The following is a 22,144-nucleotide window of genomic DNA, read 5'->3' on the forward strand; positions in this document are numbered from 1 at the left end:
TGTGATTGCAGCCCCGTGGGGTGTATTACGCAATCGTTGATGTTATGTTGCCGATCTTTTTGCACTTAAATGGCTGGAAAATAAAACCATTACAAAACCCATGGGGGTGCGTGTATGTGTGGAATGCGTCGTTGTTATTATCATTGTTGGTATTATTAGCTGGCGTCTCCTCCTTCATTCCCAGTTCCCCCAGTGCTCCCGTTCGTGACTCTTACAATTGGAAAGCTTTTAAAATTCTCGTGGGATGCTCTTTCACGATCTATAATTACAATGTGCTACTGCACTCCTGTGGTCGGCTGTTGTGCAAAACAAGCACCACAAATCTCTCTGGGTTAGTCAGAAGTAAAGTTTTATTGGAAGCGTTTGCAAAGGCTGGTGGGCTTCGTTGCAAATAAGAAGCCACACCCACATACACACTCCGGCCTAATTATATACATTCCCGATCGCAAGTCCCTCCCCTTTTCCCCATTGGCTAAGGTACTCAGGGTGTACAGTCTTTCCAGCCGCTCTATGATTTCTTCCTGGTCCCTCCCACCTCATCCATTGCAAGTCTATGGTAATTTGCTCAAAGTTTCAGCTAATTGCATTATACTGATAAAGACTGCCCCAGGTTAAATTAGTTTTTATTTACATTGTCCCACACAAGGAGACAACTTCCTCTCCATCTGCCACTATTTGATAACCATAACACTTAACACTACTTCCTTATCTCACACAGCTGCACTCTTAGCATGCTCAAGCTACTATTTCTTTGTCAATAATAACATATTGTTGTTATTAACAATGACACTGAAAGTTGCCAGCCAGAAATGGTCGATGCTTCAGCAGTTCGAGTCCAGCCTTCGCGTTAAACAGGGTGAGCTCCTGTTTCCTCCCCAGTTCCTGTCAACCCAACAGGTCGAAAACTCACGTGAGTAGACAAATGGGTACTCTCACTCCGGTGGGAGGAAAAATGCTGGTGGCGCCTTGCAAAAAGGAGTTGGGAGCAGTTGCCGGTAAGCGTGAAAAACTGCGCACGCCCCCCAAAAAAAGGCCGCAAAGCGACGGAAACCCCGCCTCCTGCGCTCGCCAGCTGGGCTCTGCTCTAGGAAGGAGGCTCTGGCAAACCACTTCTGAAACAATTGCCTTGAAAACTGCAAGGACTCGTCCAAGCAGTCACTCCAGGTTCAGCAATGACTGAGCGCAGACAAAAAAATAAAATAACATATTTTATCCATCTCTCACACTCTCCTTTAAAGTATGGAGTTCGTGGTAATCATCAGGATACATCGTATGTTTTATATAGCCCGCAATAGACTTTTTCAAAGGTGATTAGATAGTCAGAAACACATTCCTAGAATCTGAATTGCTTCCAAAGATTTTTTTTTTAAAGGAACAGATGATGTAAAAATTAGGGCAGAATGGTGAGATGATGTGTTAAAATGAAATAATGTCTGAGGCAGATGTGTTATAGATAAATTAGACTGTTTAAGAATGGTTACCCCCTAATAAGACCTAAAACCATGATAGAACCACATTCTATTACCCATTCAAGGCAAAAATATGGTCAGGATCTGAAAGACATACTTCCTAGCCAGCCAAGCTGCCCAGATCCACATGGGATGTAGGGTCATTCATGTGAGATTTAGCTCTTGGTTAACTACAGCATAGTGAGTTACTACCTTGATCTGTCTCTGCCAATTACTTACAACTCTTCCATGGGCATTCCAGTAATCTTTTTGATCTCATCCATTTACCATGTCTGTTGTCTTCTATTTCCCTCAACCTCTCTAATGTAAGCATTTTTTCTAATCCTCCATCTACTGGCATCATATGCCCCAAATATGTGAGTTTGTTGTTCTCAAGGAAACACCCTTTATTTAATCCAGGACTGACTGATTGGCTGCTGTATTAGATGGGACTCTTAATAACTATCTCCTAATCCAAATTTTGAAGGCTTATGTCTTGTTCCTCTTGCTCTTTCTCAATGTCTAGCTTTCAGTAGGCAATTTTTTGTCCTCAAGTCCTCTGTCCAGCAGTCATAGCCTTGAAATCAAATACTGTAGTGTCCAGCTTTTTCTCTGTGGCACAGTGCTGCCCTAGGTAAGTGCTACCTGCAATTTAACAAGGTCCACTCTGTGACCCTGATTAGTATCCAAGGGCTGGCTTGAGCTGTTGCCTGAAATTGACAAGACCTTAATCAGTTACATGCTGAAGGCTCTAGCACATTCCTGCAATTGAAAAAAGCAACAGTTTTTCTGATGCTGGAAAAATTAATTTCATATATACAGTATGTATACTAAGTACATTTTTTTTGCAGTTTTTCACTGCAATTTTTCTTGTGGATGCCAAGAAAGTTAAACAGTGGGTCCTTCTTTTCCTCCATTTGTGTCCTTTCCAATTGTCCATGTTTTCCTTTGCCTTTTCAGCTATCTAGTAACTCTAGCTTTCACAACTATATATTATCACTGGGAAAATCACTTTTGTAATTCTGATGTTTGTTGTCATGGAAATAGTTATGAGACTGGGGAGACCTGCTATAACAAACAAAGAGGGGAGATAATTTAAGACCCCGCTGACAGACCCTTTCTTCCAAAGGTTCCCCAGTAAAATATACTTACAGTGTGTTGTCACTAGTCAGGCTGAACCATCTGACAATCCCTAGTCTGTGCAGCCAGGGAGATCTTAGCCCCTCTATCAAGGTCTTATATCCTGTCAACCTAGTAAACTAGAAAGGGAAGTTCTCTGGATCTTGCTGCCCAACACCCAGAAATTCAGGACTTAACAAACCTTCTATCAGTCCTGAAACACAAGGAGTCTTGCATGTGTGGAAGGTTTAATTCTCATATTAAGCCAGCAAAGAGAAATTTCTAGGTATTCGATGCAAAACTGAAATTTAAGAAAAAACAAGGGAAGGAAATAGTCACACACAGAGCTTTTAAAATAAAATCAACACAATCAGCTTAAACTAGTTACTTATTACCTCCTTGAATATGCCCTTGGATTCTAGCTCCTACTCATTGGAAAGACATTATTTGGGCCTTCTGCAGGAAAGTGTGTAGACAGGCTCTCATTATTCCTCCTTTTTCTTTGTTTTTCCCTCCTCCTTGAATGTTTATCCTCAGTTTTATAGCTGGGGGAACAAGTGAAAACCAGCCTTTTTGGGAATTCACCATTGCTTTGCTCCATCAAGGACAATGCTCCAACTTTGGTGAGTTAGGTCTAGCCAGCAAAAGTAGAAATTATCTAGTTGTGGGATGCTGGTAACAGCATGTTGGCTTGCAAGGTAGTCTCTAGATTGGGGTTCCTAGCAATCACTAGGAAATTCTCTCTGCATCACTCTCTGCAAATTCAGTTCTTGTAAATATTTCTCAGAGGACACACCAGATGTTCTGGCACATCCTTTAGCCTTAATGTATTCCATTTGGGAGGCATGATCACATGTTCAAAGGCCTTGCTACAGTCAATGAAGCAAAGATAAAAATCCTTCTTGTATTCTCTTGCTTTCTCGATTATCCATCTTATATTAACTGTCTGATCCCTGCAGGTTTGCCTTTTCTGAAAGCTGCTTGTTCTTTTGAAACTTTGCTCTTCATATATGTCTATTCTTTGTAAAATATTATTTATTCATTTATTTATTTAATAAGTGTATATGAACACCCAACTCATATATACAACTCTGGACAGCTAACCATTAAAACAAAATAGGAACAAAGTAAAAAACAACAACCAGTGATTAAAAAGATAAATAACATAAGACAGCATAAAATAGCGGTCAAGAATAATCAAACACTGTGCAATCAATATAACCAGACAGTGGGTTCACCTGCATTATCAGGCCCCCAGGCTTGATGGCAAAGCTAAGTTGTTAATGCCTTGCGAAAGGCCAGCAGAGTCAGGGCAAGTCTGATCTCAAGGGAGACGATATTCCAAGGGATGGGCACCACAACAGAAAAGACCCTCCTCCTGGGTCCCGCTAGATGACACTCTCTTGTGGATGGGACCTGGAGCATGCCTCTCCTGCCAGATCTAACAGGACAGGTAGACACCACTGGGATGAGACGGTCTCATAAGTAACTGCTTAATGTTAAAAGTTTGCTTGCATGAGAAATTAATATAATGGTTTGGTAATTTGGACATTCTCTTGCATTTGCCTTCTTTAGTATAGGTATTTGCAGCTATCTTTTCCAATCTTTGGGCCATAATCTTGTTTCATATTTGTTGACATGCAGCTGTTAGTACTTTAACTGCCTTTTTTTTTTCATGTTTGAAGAGTTCAGTCGGTATTTTATCTGCTTTCCCATTTGACAGCTGGTGTATTGTCTTTTATACCAAACGTTTGAGTTGAGTTGATTCTGGAATATATTCTCTTGCTACAAATGTTTCTGTCATTTTGTAAAAGGTTTCTACTCTCTGTATATTCTCTGTATACCCTGTATACTCTCAGATCTCTTCGGTGATTGCTCTTGAGTATTTCTATCTTAGCTTTACATTTTCTTGTGATTTCTCTAATCTTTTTAAAAACATGTCTCATTTTCTTTTTCTGGTTTTGTTTGTTTGTTAACATTAATTGATATATCTTTCCTTGTCCTTGCTTACTTTTACAACTCATTATACATTCTTCTTTTTGCCCAAGGTTTTTCATATTCCCGTTTGCCCAAATTCTAATGATGATTTGTTCTGAAAGTTATTTGGATTTTTCCTCCTTAAAAATCTGAAAATATTTTTTCCCAGTTTGGTTTTCATGATGTCATTCATCTCTTCCCATAGCTACTTCGATTTTCCTTTATATAAGCTAAGTATACTGAGTCTGTTCCTGATCCTTATTTTACATTCTGATATTCTATAAGTCATAACTTGTGGGCACATCTATTTTCTTTAATTTTCTGATCTGTGTATTTGACAGGTGTAAATCATAATCTACACCTGGAAGTGTCCTGATTGATTAGACTGGATGACCCTATCTTCTATTTCCTGTTATATAGTCCATTTTATTCCAACATTGCCCATCCATTGATGTCCAGGTATAGAGTCTGCATTTATGTTGCTTGAAGCAGGTGTTGGCAATAAAGCATTCTCTTTATAAAACTCTATTAATGATGTCCTGTATCATTACATTTATTTAATCTAAATCTTAATGTGATTCAGACCGTTTAATGTTTCCAATTTCTGCATTTCAATAATCTATTAGTAATGCTGTATCCTTTCTTGATGTGGCATCTAACATTTCATGCAGTTTCTTATAGAATTCTTACACTGTGTTTGTAGAAGGTACACACACTTGGCATTTATCAGGCTGTAATGGAGTACATACTTAGCAATGTTCTTTTTTAATATCTATTCTTGTGTGTGGTCATCTTTTGTTCATGTGGATTCATGCCTTGAATTGCATATCATGTAACGTCTGATTTAAAGTACAGTGGTACCTCGGGTTACGAACGCCTCTGTTAAAGAACTTTTCAGGTTATGACCAGCTCCGGCCGCAAAAATTTACCTCGGTTTGCGAACTCCGCCTCGGGGTACGAGCAGGATACGCGACCATTTTCCCTCCTGTGACACGGTCTGTGGCCATTTTTCCGCCCCTGATACGTGGTCCGCGGCCATTTTCCGCCCCTGATACGTGGTCCGCGGCCATTTTCCGCCCCTGACACGTGGTCCGTGGCCATTTTCCGCCCCTGACACGTGGTCCGTGGCCATTTTTCCGCCCCGACATGTGGTCCGCGGCCATTTTTCCGCCCCGACACGTGGTCTGTGGCCATTTTTCCGCCCGTGACACGTGGTCCGCGGCCATTTTTCTGCCCCTGACACGTGGTCCGCGGCCATTTTCCGCCCCTGACATGTGGTCGTAGGGAGGGAGACTCTCCCTCCAAGCAATAGCCGCCTCCCTGTCCTCCATGCCAGAACGGATTAACAGTAATTACATTGAACCTTATGGGGAAATTTGCTTTGGGTTGCGACCAATTCGGGTTGCGGCCAGAGTCACGGAACGAATTAAGTTCGTAAACCGAGGTTCCACTGTAGTTAAATTCCAGTCTACCTAAGTTTTTTTATTCCATAAACACCCAATGTACTATACTTAATTTTCATTTTGACTATTTCATGTTTTCTTTGGTTTGTGCTTCTGAGTGTATGTGCCCTTTTTCAATACCATTTCTTTCTTGCAGCCATATAATCATTTCCAGAACTACACATGGAAGTTAGACATTCTTCCCTAATGCCTTCTGACCTGGGAGTCTTATCATCTAGTAGCTATCTCCATATTGTTTCCTTGGTTTGCCATTGCTTCCTTCTAGGTTTTATTTCCACACAAACCATATTCTATTACTTCTTCTGGGCAAAACTTCTTAATTTGGAAAGAAAATCCCTAAGGCCTGGTTACAAGCCAATCAAACCAACCAGGTTCATTAGTTGTGTAGGACTGGGTTTTTTTGATGAAATAAGATGGTAAACATATTGTGTTGCCTGTTCTGGATAAAAAAATCCATACTAAAGAAATAGTCTGGATCACCATTTTCCAGCCAGCCAGTGACCAAGTTAATTATTCATATAAGGCTAGATGACATTTGTGTATAAGACACACTAATCAAGGAGAATCAAGATAGGACATTATAGGTATCTACTACAAGTGCAATGATGTTGAAATGATGACATGTGCATCATGATGTCATTGAGCAAATGACGCAATAATTTATGTCAGTTGCATCATGATGTCTGATCCCAGTATGAAAATCACATAATTTGTGTGAAGATGTCGTGATGTCACAAACATAAAAAGAAATAACTGCAGGTATGGCCAGCAAAAATGTGTTTTAAAAATGAAGGCATTTGTTGTAGGCATGATAATCCTGTAATATAAAAAATTATTTTCAAAAACTGATCAGTGTAGAACAAAGGTATTTTATAGATATGTATCTGAAGTGCCTGATAGAATGTAGATAAAAAGTTAATTTTATTCTGTATCTGTCAGAGTTCTTTACTGAGTATAATTCTGGACACTATATTTTAAGAATGGCTCAAACTCAAAAGAGAAGGGCAACAAGATGATCAGGGGACTAGAAACTAGAGATTGAAGGTACTCAGAATGTTTTGCTTTAGAGAAGATTGAGGGGGAATGTGATAAAATTCTTTAAATATTTAAAAAGCTGTCACACAGAAGGACAAAACCTGTTCTCCTTCATTCTAAGGTATAGGACATAAAATAATGGATTTAAGTTACAGGAAGCCAGATGTCAACCTGAATATTAGAAAAAAAAATGTCCTAACAGAGCAGTTTGATGGTGGAACTAAATACCCAGAAAAGTAATGTGTGCTCTCTTGCAGGCTATTTTGGATTCCTGCATCAAGCAGGAGTTCGATTTGATGGTCCTAGGATTCTCTGTGCTATGATTACATTTCATGCATATACATAGCTACATATGTTTATATTCAGATATTTATAAATATGTAATATTTATGTTCATTTATTATATTTTGTTTTCGGCTTACCCTATTTGAAAATGCTACTTCATAGTTAACTTTTCTAACTTGTTTAAAACTATTTGAAAACACTCATTCATTTATGCTTCTCTGTGAGCATTGAAAGACATAGACTGTGCCATAGTATTATAACCAGATTATAGAAACACATAAAGCTTGAAGTTTTAAAAATTGACTTATCCAAGGGTTGAAAAGTGCATGGCTAAAAGTAACAAATATGCAAACTTTAACTGCGATTCATTTTGAAAAAACAGTCTGCATTCTGGGAGCAACTGTATTCTGAAATACTTAGAGATGGGAATAGCACAGCAAAGATTTGTGTCATCAGTGCCCTTTAGTATGTGAGTGGGGAGTTTATCGGCTAGACTGACGTGGACTTTTTCTAGGTTATAAGACTTTACCAGAATCAATAATAGAAGGTTGTTTCATAGAAATTTTTGTTCCTTTACCCTCAGTGTAGGTGACTGGTTAATTGATTGATTTAGCTGGTTGGAAAGCACATATTCCAGACTGCTGAGCATACAGGTGGAGGAATATAGTTCCCGTGGGGGTTGGAATTTTATTGTTTCATCTTGTCCCCTATGACTTCTAAGTTTGATTGTTTCAGTGACCTGAGAAGTGGGTGTTCCAGATAATTTTACCTTGTTCCAGATTTTTTAATGTTAAGAAATTAACAAAAATATAATATTAAAGGGTTACAGTTCTTAAATATTGTTCTCATTTATTTCTATCAGATCCCACTGTTTCTGGCATTAATTCTGGCCTATTCCAGTTTTTATGCTATCCTAGTATGGCAGGAGGTATATAAACTGTTTGAGGTAGTCCAGATCATGGAACAAACAATGCAAGGATTGCTGGAACTATATTGTTATAAGGTACAATAACAGAATCTTGAAAACCTGCCAGAGTTTACTTCTTCTTCCTCTTATACTAAACTAAATCAAGACAGGGTTATTTTGTTCCTCTTTCTTGCTCAGCTGTCATTTATTTTCTCTTAATGGTTCTTGCATTCCTTCATTAAGGTTATCTCCATACTCTTCTACATAAATTGAGTAAGGTAAGTAAATAAAAAATAAATAATCTGCATTTTGAATATTAGAATTTGCATTATAAGGTTTTGGTGGTGGTGTGAAAGATATGACTTTGTTTTGGAAAGAGCATTTCAGGTTTTTTGCTTAGGAGGATTTTTTTTGAATCTGGTGGGTTTGTGTTATATCATGTGCTGAATATAAAATTTTGCATAACGAGGTACCACTTCTAGGATTTTTAACTGTTATCAGGAAAGGGAAATATATATTTTTGGGATGTATATTTATATTCTGTCTTTTGTTCAGGAGTTCAAGGATAACGCTCCTTCCTTCTGGTTTTCCCAACAGCAGTGGATGGGCCTGAGAGAGAATGAATTGTCCAAAGTCACCCTAGTAAGTTTCTGTGGCTAAAGTTGGACTAGAACTGGGTGTTCCTGCTCCTAGTCTAATACATTATCCACTGTACCACACTGGCTTTCATTTATACGTGTGAAAAAATATATGAACTTTTATCCGGAATGTTTTTTAATAAATGGCTGATGCGCTGGTGGACTGGCAATATATATAATATATGCAGGGGATCGATAACATCTGTGGATTTTGGGGTCTATTTATAAGATAATAAAGGTTGATATCTGTTAGCCTTGCATGGTAGTCCAGACAAGAAGCACACCAGGAAGTACTAGCTCTACCTTTATTGTAAGGTTACATTAACAGAATCTTGCAAGTCTGAAAGTACATCTCTCCTTCCTTGCCTTTACAGTCCAGGAGACTAGAGAGGGTCTCTTCTGAGATTTTTGCCACATCCACATTCCTTTTGCAGACTCAGCTGCCACTTCTCTGACCATTGTCTAGTCTACAGCTCTTCCTCCTGTCTCCCAAGGTCATTCTCACATACCATTATAATATCCCAGGAATCTAAGATTTCATGTCATGATAGTAGGACATGGAAGTAAAACAGCAGCATGTAAGATATGAATGACTGTATATAGCATTAAATTATCAATCAGGATCAGTATGGATGGAACTTTATCATGACCACTGGTGGATCAGCTGTAGACAGTATAGTCATTTCAGTCTTATTATATTCCATAAACATTGTGGCAAGGTAAATGGAGTAAACAGAGTAGGATTGAGTATAAACTCCAAACATTGTAAACATGCAAGCCAGTCCTTAAAAGAAATAGGTTCGCATTAAAATTCTTTTTTTAAAAAATGAAAGCCGTCTTCATGTTTGCATTTTTGGTTCTTTGCTTTTAATATGCACTGCATGCATCTCTCCCCTGTGACCAGTGCAACACAGAGTTTTAATCGAATATTTATTAAAAGAAATCCAAATTCACTACATCTTACTGCGGATTTCTTATACTTCCAGCAGCCTAGAAACTCTCAAAATTATGGGTCTTATAATTAAACTAGACAGGTAAGTACCTCTGGGTAAGCTGGGAAAATGTATCCAAAACAACACAAGCTGCCACTGAAATACAACCATCTTGTGTTCTTGAGCAGAACTTAATCATCTGTTACAACAGAAGGGCCAAAGTAACCTGAAATGAAAATAAAGTAATGGTGTTGCTTAAGAAAAGAAGGAAGGATGTTTAGGCAAAGTAAATGTGAATTAAATCATTGGCTTCATAGAGCTGGAAAAGCTATTGAAATGTAATTCTGATTAATATCTCATTGATATGTAAATACACACATTAGTGAGCACCACTATTATGTATTTACTGGTGTTTTTTAAATTGCACCTTGGGAATTTTTTTCTTTATACACCATCTCTGTTACATTTACAACTTTCTCTCCATTCCATAGTACTCTTTATTATAATAAATCTACCTTCAGATTTCTTGCATCTGAATCCTTTTTCAGAGTTTTCTAGATCTCATTACATCTGTCTTCCTCAGTTTGGCGCCCACCAAATGTGTTGCAGTACAACTGTTCTCATCTCAGAGCAGCATAACTGTGGACCTTGAGGCTGAACTGTACCTTCTGCTTATCCATTTTCTTCTTTTTCTTTTGCTCCGTGTCAATCTAGACCTCATTTCTAATAGCCATTTCCCCCCATTCATAGCATTCTTTTCATTTCATAGAGCTAGAAAAGGTTCAGAAATGAAAATCCAAACAATGTTTGGATTAGATGGGATGTTTAGTGCAAAGTAGCTGAGATGGTAAATGAATTTTGCATGGTGAAAGCATTTTTAATGCAAGTAACATCAGCTGGGGAGGTTGAATATTACTGGAGAGGAATTTCAGTCTTTCCTCCCTTGTATTCCTAAGAAAAATCACTCTGAGACTGCATCAAGCAAAAATAGCCCACTAGCTGTGATGATGGATGTTCCAGCCAATACTGGTTCTGAAAGATTTTCAAGATCCAAGCCAAGCCATAGAAAAAAGAGTTAAACAATTCTGCCTCCTTGCTTCTATGTTCCCAGCAATGAACACCCTTCACAATGTTATTCATATTTTAAAAAGTGCATACCTAAATTAAAAGATGTATTTAAGGTAGTGTTTTGTTTGCTCTTTTACCATTTGTTTTGTTTCGTTCTATCTATTATGTCTACTCCTCTCAATGAAGATAACAATAATACATAAGGCCTATTAGTTCATTCACTAAAAGGCCTATCACATACACTGGATTTGCAACAGAGTGTAACAATGTGCAAATCATAAAACTCTTTTGTCTTACCAATTTCCCAAACAGGTTCTTGGATTCAGGTTCATGAAACCCTGACTTTTTGAAATGCACTGTAAATGGATAATGCATGCCACATTTCTGGCTTTATTTATACCGTACATCATAATTTTCTTTCTATAAATGTCTCCTCCTATTCATAAAAGATCAACTAGAACCAGGGTCATGATGTAGACCATTATGTTTATGTTAAGAACAGAAGATGAATGAATGAACAAGTCTGTGGCTGAAAACAACCTTCTCTTTAGACCCATGCCCCTCCTGGTTGACCAAGGCTGCCCAGAGGGTAACGTGGGTGGGTTCTAGTGGTAGTGAATTCATCCTTGAGAGATGGGTTGTCCCTTTGCCTCTTAAGGAGGCATTGGTTCATACTCCCTCCTCAAGAAGCCATTGCTGGATCCCACCATATTGGACAACTTTCGACCAGTGTCCAACCTCCCTTTTTAAGGAAGGTTGTGGAGAAGGTGGTCACGCGGCAGCTTCAACGGACCCTGGATGAAGTGGATTATTTGGACCCCTTTCAGTCAGGATTCAGGCCTGGACATGGGACAGAAACGGCATTGGTCGCGCTTTTGGATGATCTCTGGCTAGAGCAGGATGGGGGTAGTGCATCCATCTTGGCTCTCTTTGACCTCTCAGTGGCTTTCAATACCTTTAACGTGGTATCTTTCTGGAATGGCTTTGGGGATTGGGAGTGGGCGGCACTGTATTGTGCTGGTTCACTCCCTTCCTATGGGGCTGATACCAGTCGGTGTTGATCGGGAGTGAGAGGTTCTGCCCACGGCCCCTATTATGTGGGGGTGCCACAGAGTTCAGTGCTCTCTTCACTCCTGTTTAACATCTACAGTACATGAAACCACTGGGGGAGATGATCTGTTGCCATGGAGTGAGGTATCATCAGTATGCTGATGATACTCAACTGTACCTCTTTGCCCCTGTGATGTTGTTGATGTCCTGTTCCAGTGCCTGGAGGCTGTGGAGGTTTGGATGGGGAACAACGCTTCAATTGAACCCTGGTGGGACTGAGTGGCTTTGGGTTTTAGGGCCTTCCAATTCCAGGACTCTACCATCTTTGGGGTTGCACTTCCCCAAACAGACCCAGTGCACAATCTGGGCATCCTTCTGGACTCATGACTCCTGCTCAAGGAGCAGGTGGCAGTCATGGCCAGGAGGGCCTTTGCAGAACTTTGTGTTGTGCACCAGTTGCGCCTGTTCCTGGATTGTGAGGCTCTGCTCACAGTTACTCATGCTCTGGTCATCTCCTGGATGGACTACTATAATGTGCTCTACGTGGGGCTCCCCTTGAAGAATATCCAGAAGCTTCTGCTGGTGCAAAATGCAGTGGTACGGGCAGTTATAGGTGTTCCTAGAAGGACACATGTTATACCTCTGCTCTGTGAGCTGCATTGGTTGCCAGTTTGCTTCTGGGTGCAATTCAAGGTGCTGGTTTTGACCTTTAAAGCCCTACATGGCATGGGGCCCAGTTATATGAGGGGCCACCTCTCCCCAGTTACTTCTACCTACCCCTTCAGGTCTAGCAGGAGAGGCACGTTGTGGGTCCTGTTTGATAAGGGGTTCCATCTGACAGGACCAGGAGACAAGCCTTTTCTGCTGTGGTGCCTGCCCTCTGGAACATCATTCCCCCTGAGGTGAGGTTAGCCCCAACCCTTATGGCCTTTTGGAAAGCCCTCAAAATATGTTTTTTTTCATCAGGCCTGGGGATCTCCTGGCAGCAGAGAGTTTGTGCATTGGTTACATCACATATAACATCTTAACTAACCCTCTCACAATCTTGTTTTTACTTATGTTAATTATTTGTTTTAACTGGTTTTTATATTCTGTTTTAATAATTTTATTGTACACTGCCCAGAGTCACCCTGTGTGAGATGGGCAGCCATATAAATCTGAGAAATAAAATAATACATACATACATAGATACATACATACAATTAATGCTTGAATGTGGTTATTTTTACCATTGACTCATTGCTCTACAGATATTTTGGACTATAATTTCCATCATACTTGTTCAACTATCACTTAGGGCACCATGTTGGAAAAGACTGATCTAGCTTAGTATTTCCTCAAATGAATGTCTCCTGGAGAATAACATGGTTCCTGTGTTACAAGTATAAGTTTCAATGTTGTTCAAATGCCCGCTCATCCGAATGATGCACCAATAAATAAGGAAGGCAGAGGTTGTTGTTTTTGCTCTCGTACTCCAGAATACCAATCACCTTTTGCCTTGATTCTTGAATAATAGCTTGCAATTTTGTCACATGCAATGGCCTCAAATCCTGTATTTAAAAATGGTAGATATGATCCCTTAGGTATTGTCCGTAGGCTCTCTCAGTGGCTGGAATTTTAACCAAGGTAATTGGAGCTAGTTAAATAAATCTGTGTAAGGGAAGATGTGAGCAAGATAATGCCGAGCACAGCCCCCCCTCCCCCAACTTGGCAACAATTTGAGAAGGAGAATATTCTGACTGATCTTTGACCTTGTCGAACGGGGGTTTATTTCAAGAAAGAAAGAAAAACAGTCTGATCATCAATCTCAGTAAAAATAGAAATAAGCCACTCCAGAAGTGCTCACCATTAATATTTTTTTCCATATTTGGAAAAAAAAAAAAGTGAAGTCACTTATGTAGAAATCTGGCAATGTTACTGCAAAATTGTATTCTATTGTTATCTGTGTTATGCTCCTATCTAGTTTGTGGTCTGGTCTGTGGTAATTTCACTGGATTCAGACAGAATTACAACCCTGGCAAAGCATGTTAGTGTAGCAATTAGGAAGAATGCCCTATGAGGCAGATTTTTTGGGGCAAGCACTGAAGTGAATATGTAATGCATCCCCTCCTTGTTGTGGGGTCTTTTCCTTGATTGTCCTTTTCTTCTGCTGCCACCACAAGGATTTAGACATTATATTCTCTAAAGTAACATAACTGGAATGTGAATAGATATATGATAGCTCAGGCAGTTGGTTAGCAAAGGAGCCAAATGACTTTTATTATATAATTAAAACAACAGATTTTAAAACAGGTTCACTTATTTCCACAAATTGCCTATATTCCATCAATACTAGCCTTCCCCAGCCCTAAACGTATTCCTAACATGTGGACTCTGGACTTCCTTCAGACCTGGATCCCCATCTGTGCCTCCCAAATCCTTCTCTCTTAGTTCCCTCCTCCTACTGGAATATCACCTGGGTGGAGATGCCCAGCAGTGCTGCCATCCCCTGATTGATCGCTCCACCGACATCACAGTATAGTCTGGGGGAAAACAGCTCTATATTTGTGTTTTGTGAAAGAGTGTTTTGTGTTTCCATTTGATTGCAGAAGAGCAGCGTCTCAATGGTACAAAGGGTCTTGGAGCAATGTGATCCTGTAATTGATGGGGGTGGGAAATGAAATCCTACAGTATGCCCAACAGTTGGATTGTCATTTGGAAATCAAAGAAGGTTTCTATAAAACTCTCCCTGCAATGCTGAACATGCCTCACTTTTTCTCCAGAGAACCGAGGCAAGCTGATACCTACCTACCTACCTACCTACCTATTCTATCATCTATCTATTCTCTCTCTCTCTCTCTCTTTCATGTTGGAGAAATAGCCTGATCCTATGCATTAGCTCAGCAGATCTCCCTAAAGCAAAGAATATTTTAATAGGAATAACTGTAGCAGTTGGTGTTCCTCTAACAGTGAAATCAATGAACTGATGCCAATAGAATTTTAGCAGAAAATGATGGTAAAGAAATGAGTGGGGATAACACACTTAATATGTAGATTGATGATTTTTAATAGGAATAGAAAAACAGGTGTGTGTCTGTGGGTGTGTGTTGAGAAAAGGCAATAAAATGGGCTGCTCTAGCTTCTTACAGCATCTATTGCACTGGAAGAGGGCTTAACAGGCTGGCTGGAACTTTATACAGGAGGATTCCTCTAAAGTTTCTAGATGCATATCTACTGAGAGCTTCCACTGTATGCTGGCAAAGGGAGTGTGTATTTGAATGCATGCTAGCTGGCTAACAGTAGGATATTTCCAGCACTCAAAGAGAATAATAATCAATATGATGTTGGGTTGGAACAGGGAGGAAGGAAGCCAGGCTCACATTTTATTTTTTTCATTTAAAAATCAACACTGAAGCTTACTTGGGGACTCTGGGTCAATCACTGGGTCTCAAGGTAAGCTACCTCATGGAGCTATGTAAATAATCTGGGCGAGAGCTGTTGTGTGCTGTGACCTTGAACCCTTGGAAATCACATGGGAGGCAAATGTAGGATATAAATACACACCCAATCAGTTCTGGTGATATATTTTTTTAAATAGCTGTTTTGAATTAACCTCCTGCAATCACCTACAGCCAGCTAGCCCTATTTATAGAAGTCAAGAAATGAGTCCAATAATAGATTTTTTTGGGGGGGGGAGTTGGATACAAAATTTACATTTACATGCTTACATTACAAAATTTACATGTGTCCAATATGTTTCATTTCTAATATGTTTCACCCATGGCTATAAACATTCAGTGGATGCTGTGACTATGGAAATGGCAAAAAATGACAGCAGAAGTCCTCCAGGTTGGATGGCACAAAACTGGACAGTAACCTCTCCCAAGCCACTTATCTGGGTGAGATAAATATACAGAAACCCTCAAACTCAGTCCCTGGTTTCCCTCGATGTCATCTTCCATGCTTTCACCTTTCCAGCTCTGTGCAGATTTCAGGAACAGCTTGAGATTACAGAATTAATTAGAATGAATTAATTCACACACCCACTATGAGGCTGCCTGGTTCCACAAAGTGAGCAATTCTCTTAAGATGTACTTGTGTAGACAGGGCTGATGTTCATCACACTTGTCAAAGCACACGTCTCATTTTGATGAAGTTTTGCCTCTTTCATGCTTGGAGTTTGTGGTGGGAACTGGAACTCAGGCACTTGAAAAGGTATGTGACAGAGATGATTTTTGTGCATTGGGGGCCAGATGAGTGTGATTATTTCAGGAAAGAAAAAGGAAAGGAAGTGCTTATAGTTATTATGCCTTTGGCTCCGTCTGGAACTCAAACTTATTTATGGACAGTGAATATTAATTTCAGATGCTGGGAAGAAACATCTGGATCTTTCACAACAACTATGTCAGCACCTTCAGAAAGACTTTCAATCTCCAAATGGTCATAATGAGAAAGAGAAACTGAGAGGAAACTGCTGTTAAAATGATGTATGAATGTTCTGTTCAATATGGCTTTTCTATGAGAATTACAAATGTGAGTAATGTAAATAATATTCTTTGGCTGGAAACAGAGTAAGGATCCCTTGGGGTGCTTGAGTCACTTCAGCATTAAAAATGCAGGGGAAAATTACATTCGACTTCACTTTTGCCATGTGCGGAGAAGCTAAAGTTCCAGGCCTCTCTAAGCTTAATAAATTTGCAGTAATTTTTATAATCAGTTCAAAAGAAGAAGAGGCTGGACTTTGGTATGAAAAGGCTCAGGGTACGGTTCAGAGTATCAGAGTATTTGCCCAGAAACCTAGGGGTTGCTTTAAGTGTGATGATACCTCTCTTTTGGGGCTATTAACAGACAGATGCAGAAGTCTGTTGAAAGCTCTGCAATGTCAAAGGCTAAAATTCAAATGTTCCCTTCCTTGCAGAGGTGACAAATGCAGGCCTATCTGATACTGTGTCAGTTTAGCCTACTTATTCCAAGGATACCAACCCTTGTCCACCCTATGTAAAACTTCAGTATTATTGATTCCTTTTCTTAATATCAGTGATTCGTATTTTCAGTTCATGTGAATGGCAAATAAACAGGTAAAACTGTTCATAATCTGTACTATTTTAGACAATAGGGTACATACAATACATGTATACACACACACACACACAATATATATGCATACTATATTCCTGAGCATTTAAAAAATGGGTAACAGAGAAAAGAGCTGTAGCTTAACCATCATATGTTAGTTTTGTATGTACAGTTTTTGCCAACCACAAGGTAATAAACTCTATAATCTTGCATCTGCAGTTTGAAGTGATATAATCCAGAAATGGTTTCACCAACCCATCAACTATAGTCTGTGCAAACCAAGCCTTAAGTATATTGTGAGAGGTATAGAGAAAACAGGAAAATAAAGCAAGGTGAGGCCTCAGCACACTGAGGCCTCTATCAACCCAAACCTCTCTCCGGTCCATGATGGTTTCGTATTTTCTAAACAGGGGCAAGTAATTACATCCTTCCAGGCCTTTGCTGAGCTCCGTGGGAATGCCTGGTTCACTGCTTCCAGCTGCCTCTGATGAAGAAGTTAGTAGGGAGCCTGAAATTGTATATTTCCCCCGATATCATTTTTCTAGCTCTAGACGCCTACAACCCAGAATGATCAACAGCGACAAACGTGCTTGAAAATGGGAAACTGACAATGCATCTTAATGTCCTGGAGTCCACAAAGCTGAAATCCACCTTGCTCATGGACACAGATAGAGTGCTAAATGAATGGAGAAAGTCCCTCCGCTACCACCCTGTCAGAGACCTAATGAATCCCCCCCTTTCCATTGAGCCTGCAACTAGTACAAAATAAAATATGCAAATCATTAGCCACCCCAGGTTCAGCCACTATCTAACTAACCTGATTCTTGATCGGTTCTTTTATGACCTCAGTGTGCTTACTAGAATAAGCTTTGTGGGTAGAAATAGATCAATAAACTGATAGATGATGGATCTAATGCATACTGCATACTGCGCAGATGTGGCTTATCTCATCCTGTCCATGCAGGTATGCTAACTAAAATCTATTCTAGCACCCATTTGCTGGGAGACGGCATGGTCTCCTGAATTTTTTATAGCCTCACTTAGGTTGGAGACAATCCAAAGGTCAAGCAATGTGCTATATCTCCAATCACCTTGCTAGTCAGTGCAGATTGCAGGACAATGGGACTGTCTCAGTCCTGATCGCCTACAGGGCACTAAATTACTGCTCTTATGCTGCAATTTGCAATACAGTATTAGTCTTTGATACAGTACCTGTCTTCGTCTGTCTGCATAGCGGCAAGGACTGTATGCATTATTTACCAACCCAGGCACAGTTCTGTAGTTGCTGCGGTTTCCTGCTGCACAAATAGAAGAGGACTGGAAACTGGGTTTGAAACAGTAGAAGAAAACAGCATACGGCAAATCGGCATCACACCTCCTATGAGAAATAGTGCTGGGTTGAGTTTGAGATTGGCTGTGTCAAGCTGGACTTTGAAACAACCCAACATAGAAACACTTAATTCCATACAGAATCCCACAACAGATGCTCCCCTCTTCAACCTCTTACTTCTGGAGCAGGATTGTTGGAGTTCAATGTCAAGCAATTACTTCTAATTGCTGCAGTTATTTGGACATACTGTAGCTTTGCAATGCTTCATGTTTATATAATTCAAAGTCTGGGAAACTCATTGCTGTGTTGTGCATGTTCTGATTTAAGAAGAAGCTGTGAAATCATAGGAATCTACAGAGGGAAGTAGAAAACGGCAAGATGGAGAACAGAGCATTGCAGTGCAAACCCCACCTGTCTTGTATGTGTGTCAGCGTTGCATTTGCATTCAGAAAGGATGGGGCTTACATTGCAACACTTTGTCATCATGCTGATTTTGAGACACACCCCCTGTCCCTCAGCCTATGAATGAAATATCATCCAGAAAATATAAGGTATGGCTTGGCTCCACTGAAGTCAAAGCTACTTAGGTACACTTAAGCACTTTAAATCATGTTGATTTCAACAGAACGTAATTGATTTAATCTTCTATGATTTATGCCTCATATATCAGAGGTGACAATTGCAAACCACATACACCATCTGTTTTGCCTCCTTCCTTAGTAAATTGGGACATACCAGATTAAACCATTTCTGTGGGATAGGGATAACACTTTAGGGCCAGACTGAAGGATGTCTCCAAAGTTTTGCCCTTTATGACCTGATTCCAGCATGCTGTATGGATCACCCATTCCCATACAAACCTCCTAGTTTTCTTGGTTTGTTGTGGGAGATTCCACTCTCTTGCATCTTCCAGGTACGTGGCGTCAGGGCCTCTCAGGGGCACTTCTCACAGAGCAGAGTGACTGATTATTCTTTGATCTGACCAAAGTCTTTGAAAACCCAATTGTTTGTGACTTTTTGTTGCGATTTTAATCATGCTTTAAATTTGTGGTAGGTCTATATTATGTGACAATTATGTGTTTCAGCCTTTTCAATGGTTTGCGGTATTTTAGGCAATGTTGACAGTGCAACAGGTACATCAAGGACAGTTGATCTTATTTCCTTTGAGAGCCACACTCAGTTGTGTATGGTTAGTTGGGAGCTACATGCAGTGGCTCAGTGCCAAGCGTGGGCTGAAGCAAATGAAAGGAAAGGCCAGAAAAAAGTATTTTTTTAACATATTTTTGAAAGTTATAGCCTGCTTTTCTGCCTGTAGCAGAAAATAGCTGAGCACACCATTCTTTCTGACATCCTCCATTTTCTCTCTGAAGCATCTCTCTCTATTGCATTGCTCTTTTTCTTCCTCCACTTGCAGCTGGCTGCCAAGGAAGGGACAGATCACTCTTGCTGAAGGTTTAACTTATTAACATGCAAGTGATTTAAGAGATTAAGCCAAGGGTTGCAGATTATCCACCCTTACTCTAAGTAATTAAATTAATTTAGTAACACCAATATTTTGTAAGTCTCACCTTGGATTTCTCTACAAAGTCAACTTTTGGCTGGTTTGCGATTAAAACAGCAAGTATAATTTCGATCGTAATTGTATCTTAAAGGAAATACAGCTTTCTGATGTGTATATAATTAGAAAGGATATATACACAGACCTTTTAGGTGTGAAATAGTTCACTGTTTCTTAAAAGACAAAGGCAGCTTGGATAAGGACCTGGCATTTAAAATGATGAAATGACGAGAAGACAAGTTATTTTTAGGTTCGGTAGGAGTCAATGGGTATTGGAACTCAGCAGAAGACAAAGTCCATATCTATTGCTGCCATGTTGATCTAGAGCATCTAATAAAACAAAGGCATAGCAAAATACTTGTAGAAATAAGGCAATTAATATCATTTATCTTATCAATGAAGCTGAATATGTTTATTGTGATAAGTATATCTCCGTATAGTTTTTTTTTATATGAAGAGATATTGACAATTCACCCCCCTAATTTGTCATTCTGTTCTCAGGAACTAGTACAACGTTCTGATTTTTCCAACCTGGCCTGATTCTGTGCGGGGCAAACTTTATGTAATACTGGAGCTGTTACAGACTCAGGGAACATATACACACAATTTTATTTAATTCAGCTTACTCTCAAAGCAGAGTGATATAGTTTGATAGGTAGGATTGATTGAATTAGATATTGGCCCAATTGAAATATCAAAGTATCTGACCAACACCCAAATATGATGTAATAATACTATCTTATTGCTAGAAGAATGATACATATATAGAGAAGCACCCAAAATATGGAATATGAGCTAACTATTCATTCTTATCCCCACTGATTCATACATCACCATACTTAGAATAATTAGTCCAAAATGAAGGTGAAACAAGACAGAGAAAATGGATTGATGCACAAGCTATCCATGGTTGCAGATGGAGTCTCTTGTGTTGTATAGCTCTCAAAATGGCTATTTTTGTTGGGTGGAAAATCTTCTGTTGTATCTAGCTGTTTTATGTTCTCAGCTGGCTTGTCATCTTCTAAGGTCCATTATCTCAGCTGTCTCATATATCTTCAGGGATAATGTCAGTGTATTTGCATTCCAGACAAAAGTTATGTTGTGTCCATGCAGCCTTTCTGAGTTCTTACTGGTTCCCTTTTCTATTCACTAAGCTGGTCAGCAGATTTCCAAAGACCTGGTGCCGATGTTGATGGATTCTTGTTTTGAGAACACTATTTCCTATGTATCAGAAACCATTGACATCTAGATGAGATTTTGTTATAAGAATTTTGCTAGCCATCTCACAATATGTCCTTACCAACATTCTGGGTGGCACTAGTTTTTTCACAATAATCTGGGACCTTGTCATGTTGTTGATAGTCCAATAGCTTTCCAGCTATGTTGACATTTCTTACTCATCCTGAAAACCTTGTTTTTGTTATTCACAGCTACTGTTCACAGTCCTTCCCAAGTTGCTCAGTCTTCTTCAGTCATTTCAAAATTTCTACTCATTCCTTCAGAAAAATGAGTCAGATTATTCTTTAGGAAAAACAACAACAACCCTTTCCTATTGATTAGATCAAACTTTCCACTCAGTTATTTCAGGCTTGTTTTCTCTCCTAGCACAAAACCATGAGACAAGAAAGATTGGAGTGGAGAGAAATTCCATCAGCAGCATTCCAGTTGAAGTTTGCAGGGGAAATGACTTAGTACCTCCGTCCATATGGTTTCACCTAGCCATAGCCTAGTTCTTGGCCAGGAAGGAAGCACAGGGTTGGCTTAGCTCATGAGAGACTTGAGAACTACTAATCTGGCTGCACTGGTCTGTGCTATTTTTCCTGGGGCAGAAGGGTGTGTGAATGAGATAGGAGTAATCTCTGCATCACTGACACTTTTGGGGTGGACAGAACATTAGGCAGGACAAATGAGGAGAAGCAAGGAGATGTAAAAGTAGAGATGGTCCCAAATAGCAGGGAAAAGGACAAAGGAAGCACAAGTGGCAGATGTCAGAGTATCCTCCCTCAAATAGAGTCAGACTCACTACTAGTGCACTGTGTTTGGGAGCACAGAGGCACAGCAGCTTGAGACTAGAGGGAGGTCACTCTTGGTCTGAACATTGTTTTGAAAACGGCTTAAAGATGATTCAAGGATTGAAGCACTCAGGTTCCCAAAGTGGACCAGGCAGTGAGTTGAGCAAGTCTAGCAACTAAAGAACAGATTTTTGTCCCAGCCATCAATTTGCCCTGACTGTGGTCATCACCAAGACTTCTTTATGTTACAAAACTCCAACTGATAAT

General features: G+C 39.7%; 1 protein-coding gene across 3 annotated transcripts; it reads left to right on the forward strand.

The window, feature by feature from the left end:
* Positions 1 to 486: 486 nt before the first annotated feature.
* Positions 487 to 17,151, forward strand: LOC148217139 (uncharacterized). Of its 3 annotated transcripts, none has more exons than XM_088145277.1 (4): positions 487 to 910; positions 8,478 to 8,512; positions 8,832 to 8,876; positions 16,267 to 17,151. In XM_088145277.1, exons 1-4 carry the CDS (start codon positions 784 to 786, stop codon positions 16,363 to 16,365), a joined length of 306 nt encoding a protein of 101 aa, XP_088001403.1. In that variant the 5' UTR covers positions 487 to 783; the 3' UTR covers positions 16,366 to 17,151. The 3 variants fall into 3 exon arrangements, 2 of the variants coding, with proteins under 2 accessions (XP_088001403.1, XP_088001399.1); XM_088145273.1 differs by lacking the exon at positions 16,267 to 17,151 and adding an exon at positions 10,761 to 11,036; XR_015796945.1 differs by lacking the exon at positions 16,267 to 17,151 and having other exon boundaries at positions 539 to 556; positions 8,790 to 11,036.
* Positions 17,152 to 22,144: the final 4,993 nt, after the last annotated feature.

The sequence above is a fragment of the Python bivittatus genome, unplaced genomic scaffold (genome assembly GCF_059951505.1).
Source record: "Python bivittatus isolate LINGU-HERP-01145 unplaced genomic scaffold, Pbiv_v1 ctg000020_np1212, whole genome shotgun sequence".
NCBI classification, from domain to species: Eukaryota; Metazoa; Chordata; class Lepidosauria; order Squamata; family Pythonidae; genus Python; species Python bivittatus.

Bases quoted from the DNA above. Each gene is read 5' to 3' on its own strand.
- LOC148217139 (XM_088145273.1), top strand. From the start codon at position 784: ATGACACTGAAAGTTGCCAGCCAGAAATGGTCGATGCTTCAGCAGTTC. The intron at 911-8,477 runs GTGAGTAGACAA...TCCTTCATTAAG, and splicing joins CCAACAGGTCGAAAACTCAC to GTTATCTCCATACTCTTCTA. The intron at 8,513-8,831 runs GTAAGTAAATAA...TTTTCCCAACAG, and splicing joins TTCTACATAAATTGAGTAAG to CAGTGGATGGGCCTGAGAGA.